Source organism: Ciconia boyciana, chromosome 3 (genome assembly GCF_034638445.1).
Source record: "Ciconia boyciana chromosome 3, ASM3463844v1, whole genome shotgun sequence".
Classification (NCBI taxonomy): Eukaryota; Metazoa; Chordata; class Aves; order Ciconiiformes; family Ciconiidae; genus Ciconia; species Ciconia boyciana.
In genome coordinates this window covers 117,933,573-117,950,575 of record NC_132936.1, presented here as the reverse complement: position 1 = coordinate 117,950,575, position 17,003 = coordinate 117,933,573, and the positions used below count along the sequence as shown (strand labels likewise).

Below are 17,003 nucleotides of genomic sequence, written 5' to 3'. Positions count from 1 at the left end.
TGTCGCAGTGCAATTTCCAGGATGAATGCATATGCTGCACCCCTTTATGGTAAGTGTGTTTTAATTTAGGCCTCTGTGATGTAAGACCCTGAAAAGTGCATTTAAAATTGAAAAGGCAGCTGGTCCTCAACACTAAAGGCACAAATATGATACCGCAAAACATTTTCTGAAGGGCGTGCCTTCTTCAAACACACCTTCATTAGAAAGATTAAAATTCAGAAGAGAGACGGCATATGTCTTAACAGTCATTATTAAAAAAAAAGTCGGGGGAAGCATTATAACTAAGAATCTAAGTTTTAGTCTTTATCCAAGTTACATGTTGGCACAAGTGCAAAGGAAAGGTCTCTTGTTTAGGCAGCAAAAAGTATTTGTAGGTGAAAACACTTCTTTGGAGGGTGAAAAATGTGTTTCATCTGTAGAGAGTTATTTTCAAACTTGGAAATCGGGGCGTAAAGAATTTTCCTAGGGTGGAAATGCACACTGGAGCACTTTTACTCAGGCCACACCGGGCAAATGATTACAACCATGTTCAGTTCGATGGGGCAGCTTCACAGCAGCATTTCATTTTAATCCATGCTGATATAAACTATGAGAAGGGAGTAAGCAGTGTGGTGTTTAGGCTTGAAGCATTTAACTTTACTCCAAAATTCTTGTAAGTTTGGAGTAATTCTGGTACGTCTCACAAACATGTTAGAATTTATTTCTGTCCTTTCTGATAGTAAATTACAGGGGAACAGAGGGGCTTAGGTGATTTAAATACCACTTGCAGCCAAGCAATTAGACACACGTAAATAAGCACGGGGAATTAAGCTCAAGTGGATGTTGTTTTCCTGTCCTGGATGACTCACAAGTGCTCCTGAGTCTGAGTTCTCCTCAAGACACCAAGACCTCGTGACTGAGGTCTCCTCCTGACACTTCAGGCTGTGATTTCTTCTGCTGTAAGGGAAGACCAACGCTATTCTCCGCCCTTACAAACGACTGTGAAAGATACTAATGAAAATGAGTATATAAGACCAGACATGATTACACAGATGCACTAACTATATCAAAAGTCACAATATATCATTTATTACCTGGGTGATTATCTTTTTTTCAAGATCTCATGTTCTTCAGTGATTATCTCCCCCCAGCTGGATTCATTGGAAAATTAATATGAGAAAATTCTGTATAATGAAATGCCATTGTTAAAAGGTCAAAGCCCCTTTTGGGGTAATTGTGAGCAGCAAAGTTATTGCAAAGCTTCCGCTGCTTTCTGGTACAGCAGATTTTATGGTCAAGTAAAGCTCTGGCTGTGATTCTGGTGCCAGTAGTGGCACAAAGTCCTTTCCACTTTTAGTATTCTTCAGAAAGCAGAAGGCAGCAGGCTCTGGTGCCCTTTCTCAAAGGGTGCCTTGCTCATCCTGTTACTAGCGGAGGTCAAGTCTATCTGCAGAGGGGATGGAGTTGACCTTGACTTGCTACAGCAAGGTGAAAATCACCTCTGCTTTGCACCCTCCCAGGATTTTAAAGCAAGACAGCTATCCATCTTTCTTTCAAGAAGACAAAGACTTATCATGGTTTACCTGTGACCCCGAGAGGGAAGAAGGCCCAAAATTCAGACCGCCAACTCCCAGGCCTTTGATCAAGTCTTGTAGGAGTGCTTTCACGTTTGTTACTTCCTTAGACTCAGAAACGTCAAAGACCCAAATCTCTTTAGAGCTGAGCAGGAACTGATTTATAAGCAGCTTTTCAATGTCACAGTTATCCAGAGAATTTTATGCGGTAATAAATGAAATACTGGTAGAGTGGCAATGGCTTTGGTACGAGGAGCAGCAGTTATATGCAAGGTAATGCATACGGGCCATGCGGTTAGGGTAATCCTGTCATCCCTTGATGAATTTTGGACTACATTGTATGGGAGGAACAGATCTGGTGGGAGACAAGAAGCAGAAAGTGAAAAATAAAGGAAGAGCCTAGACTCTGTGATAGGTCTGATGAAGACAAAACTGATGGCATTAAAAAAAAATATCATCAGTCACCAAAATGTCTTCTTCATAAGGTCTCTAGCTCCCTGTTTAAAAAATAAAAAGCAGTGATAAAACGCTTAAAATCCCAGACAGTGCTACCGAGTTGGGGATGTGTAAGAAGCTAGGTGTCTGGATACTGTTGAGGATCTTGTTCCTTATTCCCCCAGAAATTCAGGGCAATTGAAAACCCTTCTGAAGCAAGGCCCATAATTTTGCGGAGATTCACACCCACAGTGAGCATGTGTGACACTGAAGCCGCGCATGGTCCTAGCATACAGGTGTGTTCCCCATGTCGTCAATGGGACCTCTCCGATGTGTGAAATCAGAAGGCAGGAATTTGCCATAAGCCACTGAAGGTACATTATGGCTATTTAAAATATAAAGTCTCTTCTGATCCTGCTGCCACTGCCTTCAGTGGGGCCAAATCAGGCAGTTATCATCAGTGCCACGTAACTCCCTGTACAAACCACCCCTCCAGCCATACTTTGTAAAGCTGCAGTTAAACAATTATCCATGTTAAAAGTACATGCAGGAAGGGATGAAATTCTCTTCCTAAACACAGCTCTCAGCACATCCATTTAAGTGTAAGTGCTGGGGTTTATAGACTCAAAGAGAAAAACAGAATCAAAGGCAAATGTTTCCCTGCCATGGATCTAGGAGGTTTTCTTCACAGTCCCTGCAACATAAGTCAAGTTCTTCTGACTATGGAAACTAAGTTTATTTTCCAGAATGTCTTCCATTTGCTGTTTTCCAGCACTTTCTAAATAATTATTCTTCGTGACAATAAACCTTAAATTAACCCCTACTCCTCCCTCCTTGCAATTTTAGCACGATGGTATTAACTGTAGAACGAACAAAAAAAGCCCTTCACCTGCCACTTCAGTGCGCCCCATATCTTGGATTGCTTTTACTTTCAGCTTCTAAGGTCAGAACATGCAACCAGCAATAACCAGCCCTTTTTTTTTTCACTAAGAGACTGGAGAGGCTCCTATCTAAAACCAGGGAGTTTTGTCAGCAGGCTGCGAGCTCTGGGGAGGCAAGCCCATGCTTTTAGCTTTGCAGGCGTGAAGCTCTCATTACCTGGACTTGCATTTCTGGGCTTCATTAACCCTGGCAGCAAATGCTGGACTTGCATTTCTGAGCTTTGTTAACCCTGGCAGCAAACACTGCTGGAGATGTGGCTGGCAGTAAGCACGTGAAAGGCCCTGCACCCAGCTTCTGCAAATGGCAGCGTCTGTTAATAACCATGCACAGAGCAGAGCTGTGCATCTTCATTCCCTTGTAGACAGAGCTGGAATACATACCAGAGTATATGTACAGTCCCAAAAGATTTGTGTGGGGTGACTAATTACTCTTCTCCTTAGAAGTGGGCAGGGAAGCATAATATGTTTGTGATTACAAGGACATAAAAGGAGCATATGATTATTTTCCATGGGAATCCTCAGGAACAGCGATGCAAGCATCTTGGAGGATGGCTGTCTAAGGTGGTGCTCTCTGCAGAACCATTAAACTCTCCCAGCTTCTTCATCGTGTGCTGCAACTTATCCCTGGCAAAGCCATCCAATGGTGCATGGGGTTAACCATGAACTTTCTTTAGCTCCAACTCTCCACCTCTGAGTCCTTCCAGGACACTCATAAGCCACGTGCTGTATTTGCCTAGCTGGAGTTGTTATGAGGACGTTGACACACGGGAAAATATCTGCCTGGAGAAGGGGGTGGACTGCTACCCTTTGAAAATAAATATTGTTGAGCATCTGTAAAGGACTGTGTGGGTCAGTGTCACTGAGCAGCCCTGAAGCCGAGGGCTCAGTTAAGGAGGATATAGGCAGAGTACACACAATGCTCGTTCCACTCATTTCCCCTGCGTACCATACGCCACTAAATGTGTGACCCAGCCATGTCCTCATTTCCATATTTCAAAAGCTTGCTTTAACTCCAGAAGCCTTTCCTGGTCAATACCTGTGTGGAGGTTTCTGCCACAGCTGGGCCTGGACCGGGTAAACCCACAATTATAACTGCTCAGATACTGAACTAGGACCCTCTGCTCACAGCAAGATGCTAGGTGAGAAAAGCAGGTCAAGCCACGAAAACTGGTTTTGCCAAAGTAAGTAGTCAACAGTTCATCCTGTCACCTGCTGAGGCCAACCAAAGAACTTTGCAATAAAGGAGATAAGGGTGTTCAGAAGGGAGGGTCGCCCATTAGCTGAGCGAGAAAGGGAGGAACACTGGTTATCAAGTGAAGTTTGGGTATTGGAAGGCAACTTTCTTAAAATACACTTAAGGGTTCAAGCCTAATTCAAATAATCCCCAAGAAGGCGAGGAAAAGGTGTGCACAGCTCTAGTGTTTTTCCCAGATCCATCCACTTTGTGCTCCCTGAAGTAAAAACAGATTATTTGGCATCTGTTTGCTCAGCTCCCATAAGGCCCTGGAAACAGCTGTATCAAAAATGCAGAAACCTCTCAAGGGTGGAAAGGCATCTTGAGAGGAGAGCAGCCCTTCCCTCATGCCAAAAGTAGCCCAGCTTTAGGACTAATCCTGAGGTTTTCAGTGCGTCCTTGACACTGGCAGAGTTCATGCACGCTTATTTTTCATTCCAATGGGCCAGGGCACGCTCTGAGCTGGGAATGCACAGAAGCAAAGCACTGCTGGGGAACCGATGGTGATATGTGAAGGTTTTGTAGCAGTTTTGCCTTCCAAGCATTCAGCAAAAAAAGGTATGCAAGAAGTTCAAGAAGCAGCTGTGCACCCATCTCTCGTTGAGTCCATGCCGGGGACTCAGCTCTAGTGGGACTCCCAAAAAACGTTATTCTGCATCAGTACGTCTGAAGGAATCGCCCCCACCAATGTTGCTGTCTCACTGAACCTGCTAATGCCACCCTGTCACCAGGGTGAAATTTGGGGGGTGGGGGAGAAGCTGAAGTGCTGAACTCAGGATCAGAGCATTTTCCCGCTATCTGCACCACAAAGACAATGTGTCATGTGCTTGTGAGATTACAATTTGGGTTTGTTATCATCCCTTTAAATCAAAAGGAAGTTATGCACACAAAGGAAACACCAAACCATCATGTCAGGAGGGCTATAAATCACTTACTGCTGAATATTAAGAGGACATCAGAGCACCCAGTAGGACAGCAAGGGTTTTGAAAAGCCCTCTTTTCCTCACAATCCCTTCATGTCAATAAACCTTGCTTTTATTTTGGGAGAGGGTGAAGGAGAGCGCCTGGTTTCGTGGATACAGCTACGAATGAAACCAGGTTCGTCCCATACAGCTGACTCATGGCTGACTGCAAGCGCTGGTCAATGCCTTCCCGGCTGTCGGGATGTTGCTGTTGCCCAGGTGGATCCTGTGGTGTCCAGAAAGGGCTGACCTCCTGCTCTACCTCCACTTTCAGCTGAAAGCACTGAGCTGCTCCTCTAACCAGCCATTTATTTTATTTGAACTGGCAAGCACTGGGTTATTTTGGAGATCTCTACTCTCCTTTCCTATTCCTCCCTTCCCCTTCTTCCCTCCGGCCACCAGCACCAGCATCTCCAAGTAGTAGAGGCGCACGCATGCAGTAGTGAAGAGATCGCATAGGCTCTGTTGCCATTTTCCGTCTTAGTAAAACACATGGTTAGAAAAATCAAGATATGGAGAGAACAGTGAGATAGTTAGATCTTGGGCAAAGCAACCCATCTGGCAGCGAGGGTCCCTTTCTGCTTTCCTGCTCTAGTCTTCCCAAAGGACATCCTGGGAAGACTGCGAGGAGCCCTCCACCTCCTCTTCCCCTAGCAGGTGCTGGAAATCCTCCTGACAATTCTCCAAACAGCATGCTGAAATCCCACTCCTGCTGAAAAAAAGCTTTGTATTTCCAAACTCTGTGACCTCCCAAACTGTGTCAACTCTGAAAGCTTTCAAGCTGACTGCAAATGTTGCAGATCATTTCTGTAGCTCTTAAATTCTGAGTGATTATAATGGGGGAAAACACGGATGTAATCATTGCTTTTAAAATATGATTGCTGCTCAAAAGAATTATCGGGGAGGGGGGTAATTGTCTGGACGATGGTGTGATTCAGGACTGCTGCCTTCTACTCCTCACTCATTCAAAGTCACCATGTGAGTCAGTGGAAAAGTCATTGAAACTAGCACAGTCAACAAGGTACCAACATTCATATTTAGGTTCCTAAATCAACAATGTGGAAGATTTCAGCTCAAAGGTATGGGTTTTAAAAGCAAGAGTGGGTGAAGGGAGCAGGCTACGTTGCAAGCCTGCAGTAAATGCCACCCTAAACTCTGCCACTTCAAATTCCAGCACTTCTCACCCCAAAAAAGTGCCAGCTAAAGGTGTAACAGCACTTGGGGTAAGTCCATTTTCAGTCCGAGCAGAAACAAGGTCCATATACCAGGTTGTCTGCAACAACTAAAATATTACGCTGCAAAATAAACATTCCTTTTGAATATAAAACGCAGAATAGTCATAGCATGCAAATTGTTAGTATGCAGAAGCTGCTGTCTTGAAGCTCTGCCACCAATGGCTAATTAATTCTAGGTACCGTAACGATCGCATCACAGGGAAGCGCTATTCTGTGTGTAAGCAGAAGCTCTGTATACAAACAGTACAATGCACAAACAGAAATCGCACCTCTGAGAGCCTTTTCATTCAGAAAAGTCAGTCATCTTGAAAGTGCTACTCGCAAGAACTGGCACGGTAACCTGAATATTAGAAAAATAAAATTCAGTATTTATCAGTATGAAAGGCATATACACAATAGTAAGAGGGTTGTGCAGTGAGAGAAATCGTTTGGATAATAAATAGCTTAGCAGCCTCCAAATTAGCAGGACAGTGAAAGCAGAGATCAAATGTGAGATCTTGCAAATCCAGAGGAAATGACTCAAGAAACTAGATCGAGTAAAACTTCAGCTTCCAAGCCTCAGACACATTTGCTTCTCGCCATTGGGGCAAATATACGCATACACGATACGAGTACACAAAAATACATCCAGATCATACAGTCCAGCTCTGAAGCATAAACCAGACAGTGATTAATACTCAGTCCTCCTCAGTGGTATATGCGTTATAATGGCCTTTTAATTACATGATAGCACCCTGGCTTTTTCATGTGGCCATAACTCTCCCCTTATTTTGATTCCGTAGTAGCCAACTGCGAAATGCCATGCTCCCCACTTCATGGGCATCGATGCTCCTGCTGACCCACGGAGATTTTTGGCATGAAAGATTTTAAGGATGTTAGACGTCTGTGCAATCTCAGCATCGTTTAGGGGGAAAAAAAAGTCATAGGATGGGTGGAAGTGTGTCAAATCATTACATCTGGTCTTTTATGGTACAGCAGCTGAAGACGTTCCTGCCATTTCCTTGCCCCCAACCGCTTACTCCTGCCCTGACACTTCCTTTCGCTGCCAGCTCAGCCTTGCCAAGATATTTATCATGCCATTCTGCAAGCTGGATCCTTGAATAACTTTCCAAATTAAAGAGATATTGGGGGGTATTATTAGCTGGGACCATTTAACAGATCCAGCAGTGTAACTCCCCAACGGGGGGATTCATTAGCACAGCCAAGGGGGTGTCAAACTGTGCTTTGCAGAGGAATGAATGGGCGGGAAGGGGATGGGGAGAGAGGCAGCGTTGCCACCCGAATTAGCGCACCACAGGCTGCCAAGGGGAGGGCAGCGGGCTTGCACTCTCACACGTTATCTGGTGTTACGGCCACCAAAAGCTGTGGGTTCATCAATGCCACCAAAGCTGTGGGTTCTGGTCCCATCTCCAAAAGACAGGCTGCTTCTCCTCCCTGGAGGTAACCTCCCAGAAAGAAGACCTCAAAGCTTTCATCAGCTCTTGCCTCCATCGCATTACTAGCAGTCCACAGATTTTTCTCCAAGTTTCCACTTCTGTTCCTGAAAAGAAAATTTACAGCACTTAGAAACTGAAACCCAACAGAGCAGAAACACAGTTTCCACCCCAAAATCTGAAGGCCTCTTCAAGACTAAATCCCACAGACTAGACTTGAAAGATAAATCGGTAAGTGGCTTCCTTAGGAATCGCAGTCGTACAGGGTCTGAATATCCCTGCGCAGTGAGAGCAGAGATGGGACATGTTCCTACCCACAATTGGAAAGGGATGCTGCAGCCGAGTGGAGGCCAGAAGGGCAAGGTGATGTACTTGGGTGGGACAGACAGATTTCTTCTCCCAGGATTGCCCGGTGACAGACGACCTGATGGAGAAAGCAAAACCAAACCTCACTGCTAGTTATTCAACTTCACAGGCCAAACTTTCTTTTCAAAAGTTTTCTGTCACCCCCTCCTCTGTGGACCAAGCAAGTTTCCAGGGCAGGAGAAGACATCACGGTGTAGCTGTGGACATGCCACGAGTTGGGAAAACGTTTATGGTTACGGCACTGTTCATTGTAGCCAAAAAAAATTTAAACTGACCTACAAAAAAAGCTGTGCGATGCTACGGGCATGCCTGCGCTCACCCCATAGCGTTGCTGGGCACGGCTCCGAGGGTTGATTTGAGCTCCTGTAGAGGGCAAGATCGGGTGGGAAGAACGCAAGGGTGGTGAGAAACCGAGCTGAGATGGGCTAGATGGGGCTAAGCCGGGCCTTCCTAGGTCAGGCTGAACAGGACTGAGCGGGGCTGCCTGAGACTGAACCCAGCCGGCACAGGCTGAGGTGAGCCGAGAGCCGAGAGCCGAGCCGAGCCGGACCGAGCCGAGCCGGACCGAGCCGAGCCGAGCCGAGCCGGACCGAGCCGAGCCGGGCGGGGCGCGGGGGCTGCGGCGCGGGGGGCGGCGCCGGCGGGCGGAGGCGAGCGCGGCGGCGGCCGCACCCCGGGCGCTGCGCCGCGGGGGCTCAGTGGGCCGGGCCGGGGCGGGCCGCGCCGCCGCGGGGGAGGCGCCACTGCCAGGCGCGTCTCCTCCTTCCTCGCCGCCGCGGCGGCTCCCTCCCTCCCTCCCTCCCTCCCTCCCGGGTCCGGCGCTGCCCTGCCCGCTCCCGGCGGCCGCGGCCGCTCGGCAGCGCCGCTGCTTCCTGCCGGGGCTCCCCCCTCCCTCCCCGCTCCGCCGCCGCCACCCGCGGCGCCCCGCCATGGCGTGAGCGCGGCCATGGGGCTGGCCCGGCGCCGCCGCCTGCCCCCGGGCGCTGCGCCGCTCCCCCGGGCCCGGACCCCGCGCCGCCGCCGCCGCCGCCGCGCCCCGCCGCGCCCCCGCGGCGCGCTGACCGCCGCCTCTCCGCCGCCTCCTCCGCCCCCGGCCGCCGCTGCCCGGCGACGAGCGCGGCCGTAGTCCCCCGCCCCTCTCCACCCCTTCCCCCCCCGCCGCCGCCCGCGCTCCCGCGCCGTCGGGCCCGGCGCGGCCGCCAGCCCCGGCCCGCCGCGGCGCGGCCTCCCCCGCCATGTGAAGCGCAGGAAGATGCGGAGGCGCAGCCCGGCCGCCCGCGGCGAGGGATGAGCCTAGACGGGGAGAAGATGACCGAGGAAGCCTACCCTGACGAGTGAGCGGGGCCGGGGCCGGGCGGGGGCGGCGGGCGGGCGGGGGCCACCCTTTGTTGCCCCGGCGGGAGCCGGTGCGGGTCCCTCACCCCCCCACACACATACGCACAGACCGCGGGCGGACAGAGGGACACGGACACGCGCGTACGTGTGCGCGCTGCCCGCCCGCGCATCCGCCATTTCGCGCTCCCCCCCGGGCCGCGCTCATTTGCATACCGCCTTTTCATTCATAAAAACCCCCGGGAGGCGCGGGGACGCCGGGGTGCGGGGCGGGGGGGCCGCACCCCCGGACACCCTTCGCCGCCACCTCTCCCCGCCCCGCCCGGGGGGTCGGGGCGCCCGGCGGGGGCGGCCTGCGGCGGAAGCGGTGGGGAGGGGGGGTGGCGCGGCGGTGCGCTCCCCTTCCCCCGCCCCGCACCCCCGGGGTTGGGGGGGGGGGGGGCATCGGGAAGCGGGCGGGGGGGACGTCGCGGATCCCCGCCCCGGCCGCTGCCGCCGCCGTTTTGTGAATAGGAGGGCGGCCGCCGCCGCCGTCACATGACGCCGCATTCATAAACCCGGTCACCGGCGGCCTCCCCATTCACCGCCCCCCCCGCACCCACTCGGCCCCGGGGGCTGCGGGTGCTGGCTGCACCCACCCCCGCAAAGGTACCCCCGCTCGGGATCGCTCCCGCAACCTCCCCACAAATACACACACACCCCCCGAGGCCGCACCAAGGCTTTCAAAATGCCTGATGGTGCTCTTGACCCTTTTTAAAAATTTTTCTTCCCCAAAATAAAACTTGAAGATATTACAGCCACATTACAGGAAAGGCTTTTACGAGCCGTGCTGGCCCAAACGTTGTTCCTGGCTATCTCTTTCTGGCTTTTGACAGTCAAGAAAAATGACTCACTTGCGTGCAGGACTGGTTTCGTGCCAAGCACCATAGGATGTACCGTGCTTTAAAACGACTTCTCTCAGGGCTTATAAAGCAGCGTCAAAATTGTGCAACTTTTCGGCTCTTGGTTTTGGAGTCCGAAAAAATCATAATTGGCGGCATGTGCTGCACTTATACCTTCGTAACGTCAAACTTATTTGAAGGCGATTTACTGGAGAAACGTGAGCAGCGAAGGAAATGGCTTCTGCCTGCAACGCGTGTGTTAAGAGGAATTGTTATTTTGGCACTTCTTAATGAAGGGACTATAAATACGTGTTTATGTGTAGCTTCTGAAATTGTGGTTATTTTGAAGTTGGTATGGTTCTTCCAAAAAAAAAAAAAAGTTGAGTTTCTCTCTCGCGGATTGCCATGACCTAGCGGGCTGGAAAAATGTGGCCAACTCATTTCTAATAAAAACCCTGCCGGTTCTTGGTTTGGTTTTTTTGGTTTCATTTCTCAAATTGGACAAGAGGAGGAGAGGTGGGTCCCTATCCCTGGGCTCGAGAGTGCGGGGACAGTCCTAACCTGATTCAGTGGATGAAAGCTGGTGCTTGCCAACCTTCATCTTGCGGGAAGAAGTTGCTCCAAATGCGTTTTCCTGCAGGGCTCAGTGTGGAGGTGAGTGTTGGTGTAAAACAACGAGCGCTCGGCTCTGATGTTTTGGGTTGTTTTTTTTTTCCTTAATTGTAGGCTGCAGTTTGTGTTGGAGTAAATGCTTCCTGCATGTGCCGGTGTGCTGCCATGCCAAGGGAGGCTTTGGCTAATGGGTTTCGTGTGCGTCCTACCTGGGCTGGGGAGGGAGGCTCTTGGGTCACGCCACCTCTCCTGGGCTCACTGGTCAACCCACCAAAGTTGTGCTTGCTCCCTGGAAGATGGGGAGTGCTGGTGCCCTTGGGGAGCTGGTACCCAACCTGCTTCCTAGGCCAGCATTGGCTGTTTTCTTGGCGGCTGGACGTGTTGGCTTTGAGGGTAAACGATGCACCGTGGTCCTTACCCTGGTGCACATCCCGAGCAGTTGTTTTGGAGGCTGCAGTTGGGCTCGTCGCGGTATGATCCAGGCCTTCGCCTTGCAGGGCACAGTGAGGTGTTTTAGGTAAGCCATGGTTTCCTTCATAAGCTCTTCACTTCCAGCCTTGCATTGATTGATAGCATCGCTGAAGCTGGTGACTCATGAGTTGTTTTTCATTTTGGTGGTGGGTGAAGTGATTTTTTTTTTTTTTTTCAATATATATGGTGTTAAAAGAAATAAGGACAGGCTCTCCTGATAAGTTTTCTCAAGCTGTCAGAACAATGGTAGTATAGCATGCTATTTGCCCTAGATATCTGGCTTTAATTTGCATAGCTATTCTCATTTCAGTGAGTGCACTGTGAGCAAATGTTAACAGCCAGATTACAAAAAAAAGGACCGCTATCAGGATGCATTTTAAAATAACCCTCTTCAAGTAAACTGTGAGGGTTTTCCCCCCTGTTTTTGGCCTTTTTTTTAATTCCTTGAGAACAGCTCGATAAGATTTTGAGTTTTGAAACAATTTATAAAACCGAGGAGGGAAAAAATAGGGCTTAGGATGCTGGAGACTCATTGGTCCCTTCATGACTGCACCATTTCAGATCGATACTTAGAGGTCAGTTTGTCATTGCAAAGCGAGCACCTCTTTCTGCATCTCAGCCTTTAGTTCTGCTTCCCTCCTTCCCCCCCCATCACTGCCTCGCTTCTCCTTTTCATGTTGCGAGGGGGGGAGAACGAGGACACCCAGTAATAAATCGGAGGCACGAAGCTGTGGCGCTGAGCGTAAGTGGTGAGAGTGTTTTGGGCAGCGCTGCCTGCACCCAGGAGAGGGGCAGCTGCCCGCTGCGAGCAGTGACCCTCTCCGCAGCCGGCAGCTCCCGGGTGGGCTCCTGGCGTCTTTCCGCTTGTAAGTAGGAGGATGGAGCTGAACCCTTAAAGTGATTTGGTTACACCCGGAGGCTGCCGCCTGCTCGTTCCGATGCACAGTTCCAAGAAAGTCACAGGAAGTAATTAAATGGAAAAGGTCAGAGAACGAGGAAGTGTTGGTCCGCAGCCTTTCGCTGCTTGGGATGGAGCCGCGACGCCCTGCCCGAGCCAGGCGGCCGCTGCGTCCCCGGGGTGTCCCCGCCGCTCAGCAAACTCACGCTTGATTTATTCCAGCGAGCTTGGAGCGTGCGTGCCAAGTGTTTGCAAATGGGACTGGTCCCCCAGAGGTTTTTAACGAGCTGGGTTAAGTGGGACACGTCTCGGGCAGCGCAGGGGGTTGCTGCAGTGTCATATGGGACAGCAAAATGTGGCAAGAGATCGCACCGATGCTTTGGGGTGATGCATTTTTCCCATTCCAAGGAAAGAAAATTAAACTTGACTCAAGCTCGTTTGTCCTTTCACTGGTCCCAAAATCCCACTTCCCTCCATCGCTGAGCAGGGACCAGCGACGCTTGCTCTGAATACCGAGTCCATCAATATTGCAGTTTGCCCTTTACACTGAAAAAATAATTTATTTCTTTTTTTTTCTTAATTTTCACCATTTTGCCCAATACTGGTGATTTTTCTGTAGCTGTCATAGCGGCTCATTCAGCTAATTTTTTTTTTTTTTCCTGCAAGCTTAAGCTGGGGAGGAAGGCATGGGACACGCTGTGTGTCATGACATTATTGCTTGCAAGTAGGACAGGAAATGAAGGATTGCCAAAATACAACTGTTTATTTCTTGGCCTGAAAACATGCCTGTTTAAAATATGACATGTAAGTGGCTGCTTTGTTCGGTTACTGGGAGAAGTTGCTGTTTACAAGGGAATAATAGCTCTGTCGGCTGAAGGATGGAAAAAAGGAATTTACCCTTTCTACTTCTGTCTTGGAAATGACTTGGAAGGGAGCTGTAGGTGGAAGATGTGTGGACGGGGTGTTTGGTCAGACAACTGGAAGGGAGATCTGTGGGAAGAGCGTTGCCACTAGTGGGAGGGAGCCAGATTTGACTTTCTCAGCATGTTAGTCTACACTTTGGCCACAGGCAGCCCTTGGATAACCCCGATCCTGTATTGAAGAGGCAAAACATAAACAAACCCGCCTTTGGGCCAGAAAGCAAGGTTTTTCGGCGAGGCTCCCCTCGGCAAGAAGCGTGGTGGGACGGTGTTCGAGCGTGGTGCAGATGCTGCACCAGCAATGGGATCATCTTCAACCTGTTTTTGCAGCCTGTTTTTTATCTCGCTGGGGCGCACCCTCGAGCGTGGGTTAAAAGGTAGGCTTTATCTGCCTGTTTAATTAAATCCCGAGGCTGCAAACAAAAGTAGGTTGTGCGGCGAGGCTTGCTCTTAATGTGGACTCAGTTCGCTGGTAGCTGGATTTAAACCACCAAATTGTTTCCTGTTGGCCACCGAACCACAGGGAGATGATGGTAATTGTCCTTCTTCTTCTGGACCAGGCTGGAAAATAGGAGCTGAGGACTGAGAGACAACTTAACTGTTGGTTTCAATCCTTCCTTTTGCTTTCTTACACATTCTGGTATGCTTGAGGAATGGGTAAATTAAATTTCCTTCCCTCCAGCAGAATAAGAATAAATGATCCTCCAGAGGTATTAAACCTGGGAGGGATGTACTTCGAAAGTTTGGGTACCGAAAGGGTGCAGGCAGTCGGCCGCATCCCGACACGGGCAGGGTTGCACGTTGATCCAGCCCGTTGAGTGGCAGCGCCCCATTTCTGCAGAAGTTGAGATCTTGCAGCTCATCAGCAAAGGTGTACCTGTTGCTTTCTCTGCTGTTAGAACCAGCTTTGGCCATAGGAACTGCTCCCTTCAACAAATCCATTGAAAAATGTGTTTTGTTTTATTTTTCCTTTTTCCCCTCCCTTTTTTTAACAGTAGAAGGTAACCCTTCTTGCAAGAGACATGCAGGAGTGGAGAGGGCACAGAGATCAGTGAAACTAAAAGCACGCCTCTGGAGGCTGCGTTTTTGATATATGCCCTGTTTGCTAAGCGGAGCATTTGATTTTTGGAGGACTTAAACTTCTGAAGCAATGCAGAAATTTAAAAAGAAAGAAAATAAAAATTTCAATAGTCAATTTCAGTTGATTAAAAAAGGCACAAATAGACTGCGGAATTGATTGACAGCAGATGCGAGCCGCAGCGGTCCCCCATTTCTGTGGACCACAGAAAGCAAGTGAGAAGCTGTTGTCACATAAATCCCGGCACTGGTAAAAGAGGTCTTCTGCAAGCCTGCCAGCAAGCAGAGCGGTGCAGCATCTCCCAGCACCTCGCTTGCGCTGACCCTTTCTTCCCACCTTGGCCATGGGTCAGTTTAGCTGATGGTTTCTAATGTTCCTTTTTTTGTTTCTTTTCCACCCTATTGGTTTTCTTGCCAAGATGTTGTGAGTCTTCTTTTCCCTCCTTCCCTTTTCCCTACCCACGTCCACCCCCGTTCCTTGTCAGATTTCCTTTAATCATTTATTTTTCTGGTGCTTGCTCAGTAACTGAAAACCTGACCCTCTGAAGCTGTGGAGACTTGCAGCTGGGCTGCGCCAGCCACCTTCTTGATGCCTTCCCTTTGCGCCTAGCCCTCAACGTTGGTTTTGCATCAGCTTTTTGGAGCAAAGGTTGGGTTTGCCCGCGTAGTTTCTCACGCTTCGTTTCCTCACACAGCGAGGCCGGCTGTCTGCTGGTCCCCTCTGCTCGGTGTCTCGAGGGTGGCAGGTTGCAGAAGCACAGCTGGGGCATGGGGGTGAGCCCTACTAATGCAGCGAGAATAACAAAGCAATGCCTGAATACTGCACTTCTGCCTGCTGGTGCAGCTGTTTTTAAGGCTTTTATCATAACAGCAGGACCATTGGTGTTGGTACCCGCAAATATCATAGCGGTGCTCCTCACCTCTTTTCCTAGTCCACCTCGATGTCAACCAAATGTTGTGTGGGCAGAGGGAGAGCATTGTCTTTAAGTCCAGGAAGATATCTTCACTCCGTCTTATTGCTGTCCCTCCTCTAGCAAAGTCGCCGGTGGTTCCTCCCTCCCCTGCCCTGCACCCATCGCACCCAGGGAAGCGGGCTTGCCCCGGTGCCCGCTGGCTGGCTCTCTGGTGCGGGAGATGCGGCTTTGCCTCCATCTGAGGCTGGACCAGCTCTCTGCGTGGAGCTGGAGACGAGGGGCTGTTCCCTCCTTCCGCTGGATTTCTGTGCTTTCCTGCCCGCTTTCTCCGTTTCGCTTCTTGTTTTGTGCTCTTTCGTTTCCTTTCCCCTGCGCTCTTGGGGGTTTTTTTTTTGTCTCTTGCTTGTTTTATTTCTATTCCTTCACGTGTCACTCTTGTCTGGAAGCAGGACTTCTGCCATCGCTGCAACGCCTGGTGCAAACCAAACCCTGCTGTCTCCACTGGCCGTATTTTCTCCCTAGCATCAGAGGAAGGTGGTCTCCTGTAACATACACCTGATGTAGCCATTGGAGCAAAACGTTGTCTGCTTCATGCAGTAGAAGTAGATGCTTCACCTTAAAAGTAAGCTGTGTTTTACCAAAAGCAGTATTACAAAGTGTGGTTTCAAGGCTGTTAAAAACCTTTCTGCCAACAGCAGGCAGGTTCTACCTGTTGCAATAGGTCTAACTGAGATTTAATCCAAATTACTGTTTTTGTCTCCAGTCTGCTTGTTCTTAGACTCTTTGAATAACTTTCTTCTTTGACTTTCTTCACTTGCAACTCACACTTCAAGGACAATGTTTTTGTTTTTGTTGTCGTATCCTCCCCCCCCCCCCCGCCTTTTTCTCAACTCCTATGTGTGCTGTAATCGGAGGAGAGATCTTGAGTCTATCAGCTGAGCCTGATAGCTGATGGCTATTCCAGCTAGGAAGGAAACTTCTTACTGGCAGGTGTGGGGAGGAGGGGTTATAGGGCTTTCTAACAAAATTACTTGATTTCCCCATCTATAGTGTTTTTAAAAGTGAGATTGTGGAGTTGCCCATCTCCACAAAGTGCTTGGACTTCGACAGTGGTGCCTAGCAAGGAGAAATGCATTTCATGGCCTGAAGACTACTGTGGTGGTGGAGCTCGTTCCTTGCTAGCTAGTGCTTTTTGTCTGAGGTGCTACAGAAACTAGGCAAAATGCAAGCCAAAAATAGTGTCTTTAGTGAACTACCTAAACAATTAAATGGATTTTTTTGTTTGCGCATGCATTAAATGGCCTTTCAAAAGTAACATTAGGACTTGTTACCTGTGTACATCTCTCTCTCTAGGAACAAAAGTGTTTGTCTCTTGTTGAGAGCAACCACTTCCCCCCCTTTTTTTAATAGGAAAGTTGAGTTGGTCGCTGTTACACCTCTGCTGTTGCTCTTTGTGAGACTTGCATTGATGGCGCTGGGAGACGTGTTGTAAAACTTGATAGTGTCTTTTGATCTAGCGTATGGGAAACATGTCTCTCTGCTTGTAAGGACCTGCGCCGCTGTGCAAGGACTGCACATGCACTCAAGTCGCAAGGAGATCTGGAAATGCTTAGATTTTTTTTTTTTTAATTGCATTATACATACGTCCTGTTTGGATAGTCCCATTACTTTTTTTTTGCTAGTTAAAAGTGGGTCTGAAGACTAGGCAGCTTCCCTCCCTCCGCTGTACATTAAAATGT

The 17,003-nt window shown here is 49.4% G+C and overlaps 1 protein-coding gene and 1 long non-coding RNA gene across 6 annotated transcripts in view; one reads left to right on the top strand and one right to left on the bottom strand.

Moving 5' to 3' along the window:
* Positions 1 to 714: 714 nt before the first annotated feature.
* Positions 715 to 9,904, bottom strand: LOC140649738 (uncharacterized). 5 transcript variants are annotated; one of them, XR_012041737.1, is made up of 6 exons: positions 9,486 to 9,660; positions 8,435 to 8,522; positions 8,108 to 8,217; positions 7,694 to 7,900; positions 6,630 to 6,700; positions 715 to 1,908 (listed from the first exon to the last, which is right to left on the bottom strand). It is a non-coding gene; the product is annotated as an uncharacterized lncRNA (long non-coding RNA). The 5 variants fall into 5 exon arrangements; XR_012041738.1 differs by lacking the exon at positions 715 to 1,908 and adding an exon at positions 6,178 to 6,420; XR_012041735.1 differs by lacking the exons at positions 715 to 1,908; positions 6,630 to 6,700; positions 9,486 to 9,660 and adding an exon at positions 9,708 to 9,904 and having other exon boundaries at positions 6,717 to 7,900.
* Positions 8,947 to 17,003, top strand: part of SPRED2 (sprouty related EVH1 domain containing 2) — a 68,350-nt gene continuing 60,293 nt past the window's right edge. Inside the window, exon 1 of the mRNA XM_072857371.1 lies at positions 8,947 to 9,493. Within this exon, the coding sequence (XP_072713472.1) occupies positions 9,447 to 9,493 (47 nt within the window). The 5' untranslated portion in view covers positions 8,947 to 9,446. The remainder of the gene's footprint in view (positions 9,494 to 17,003) is intronic.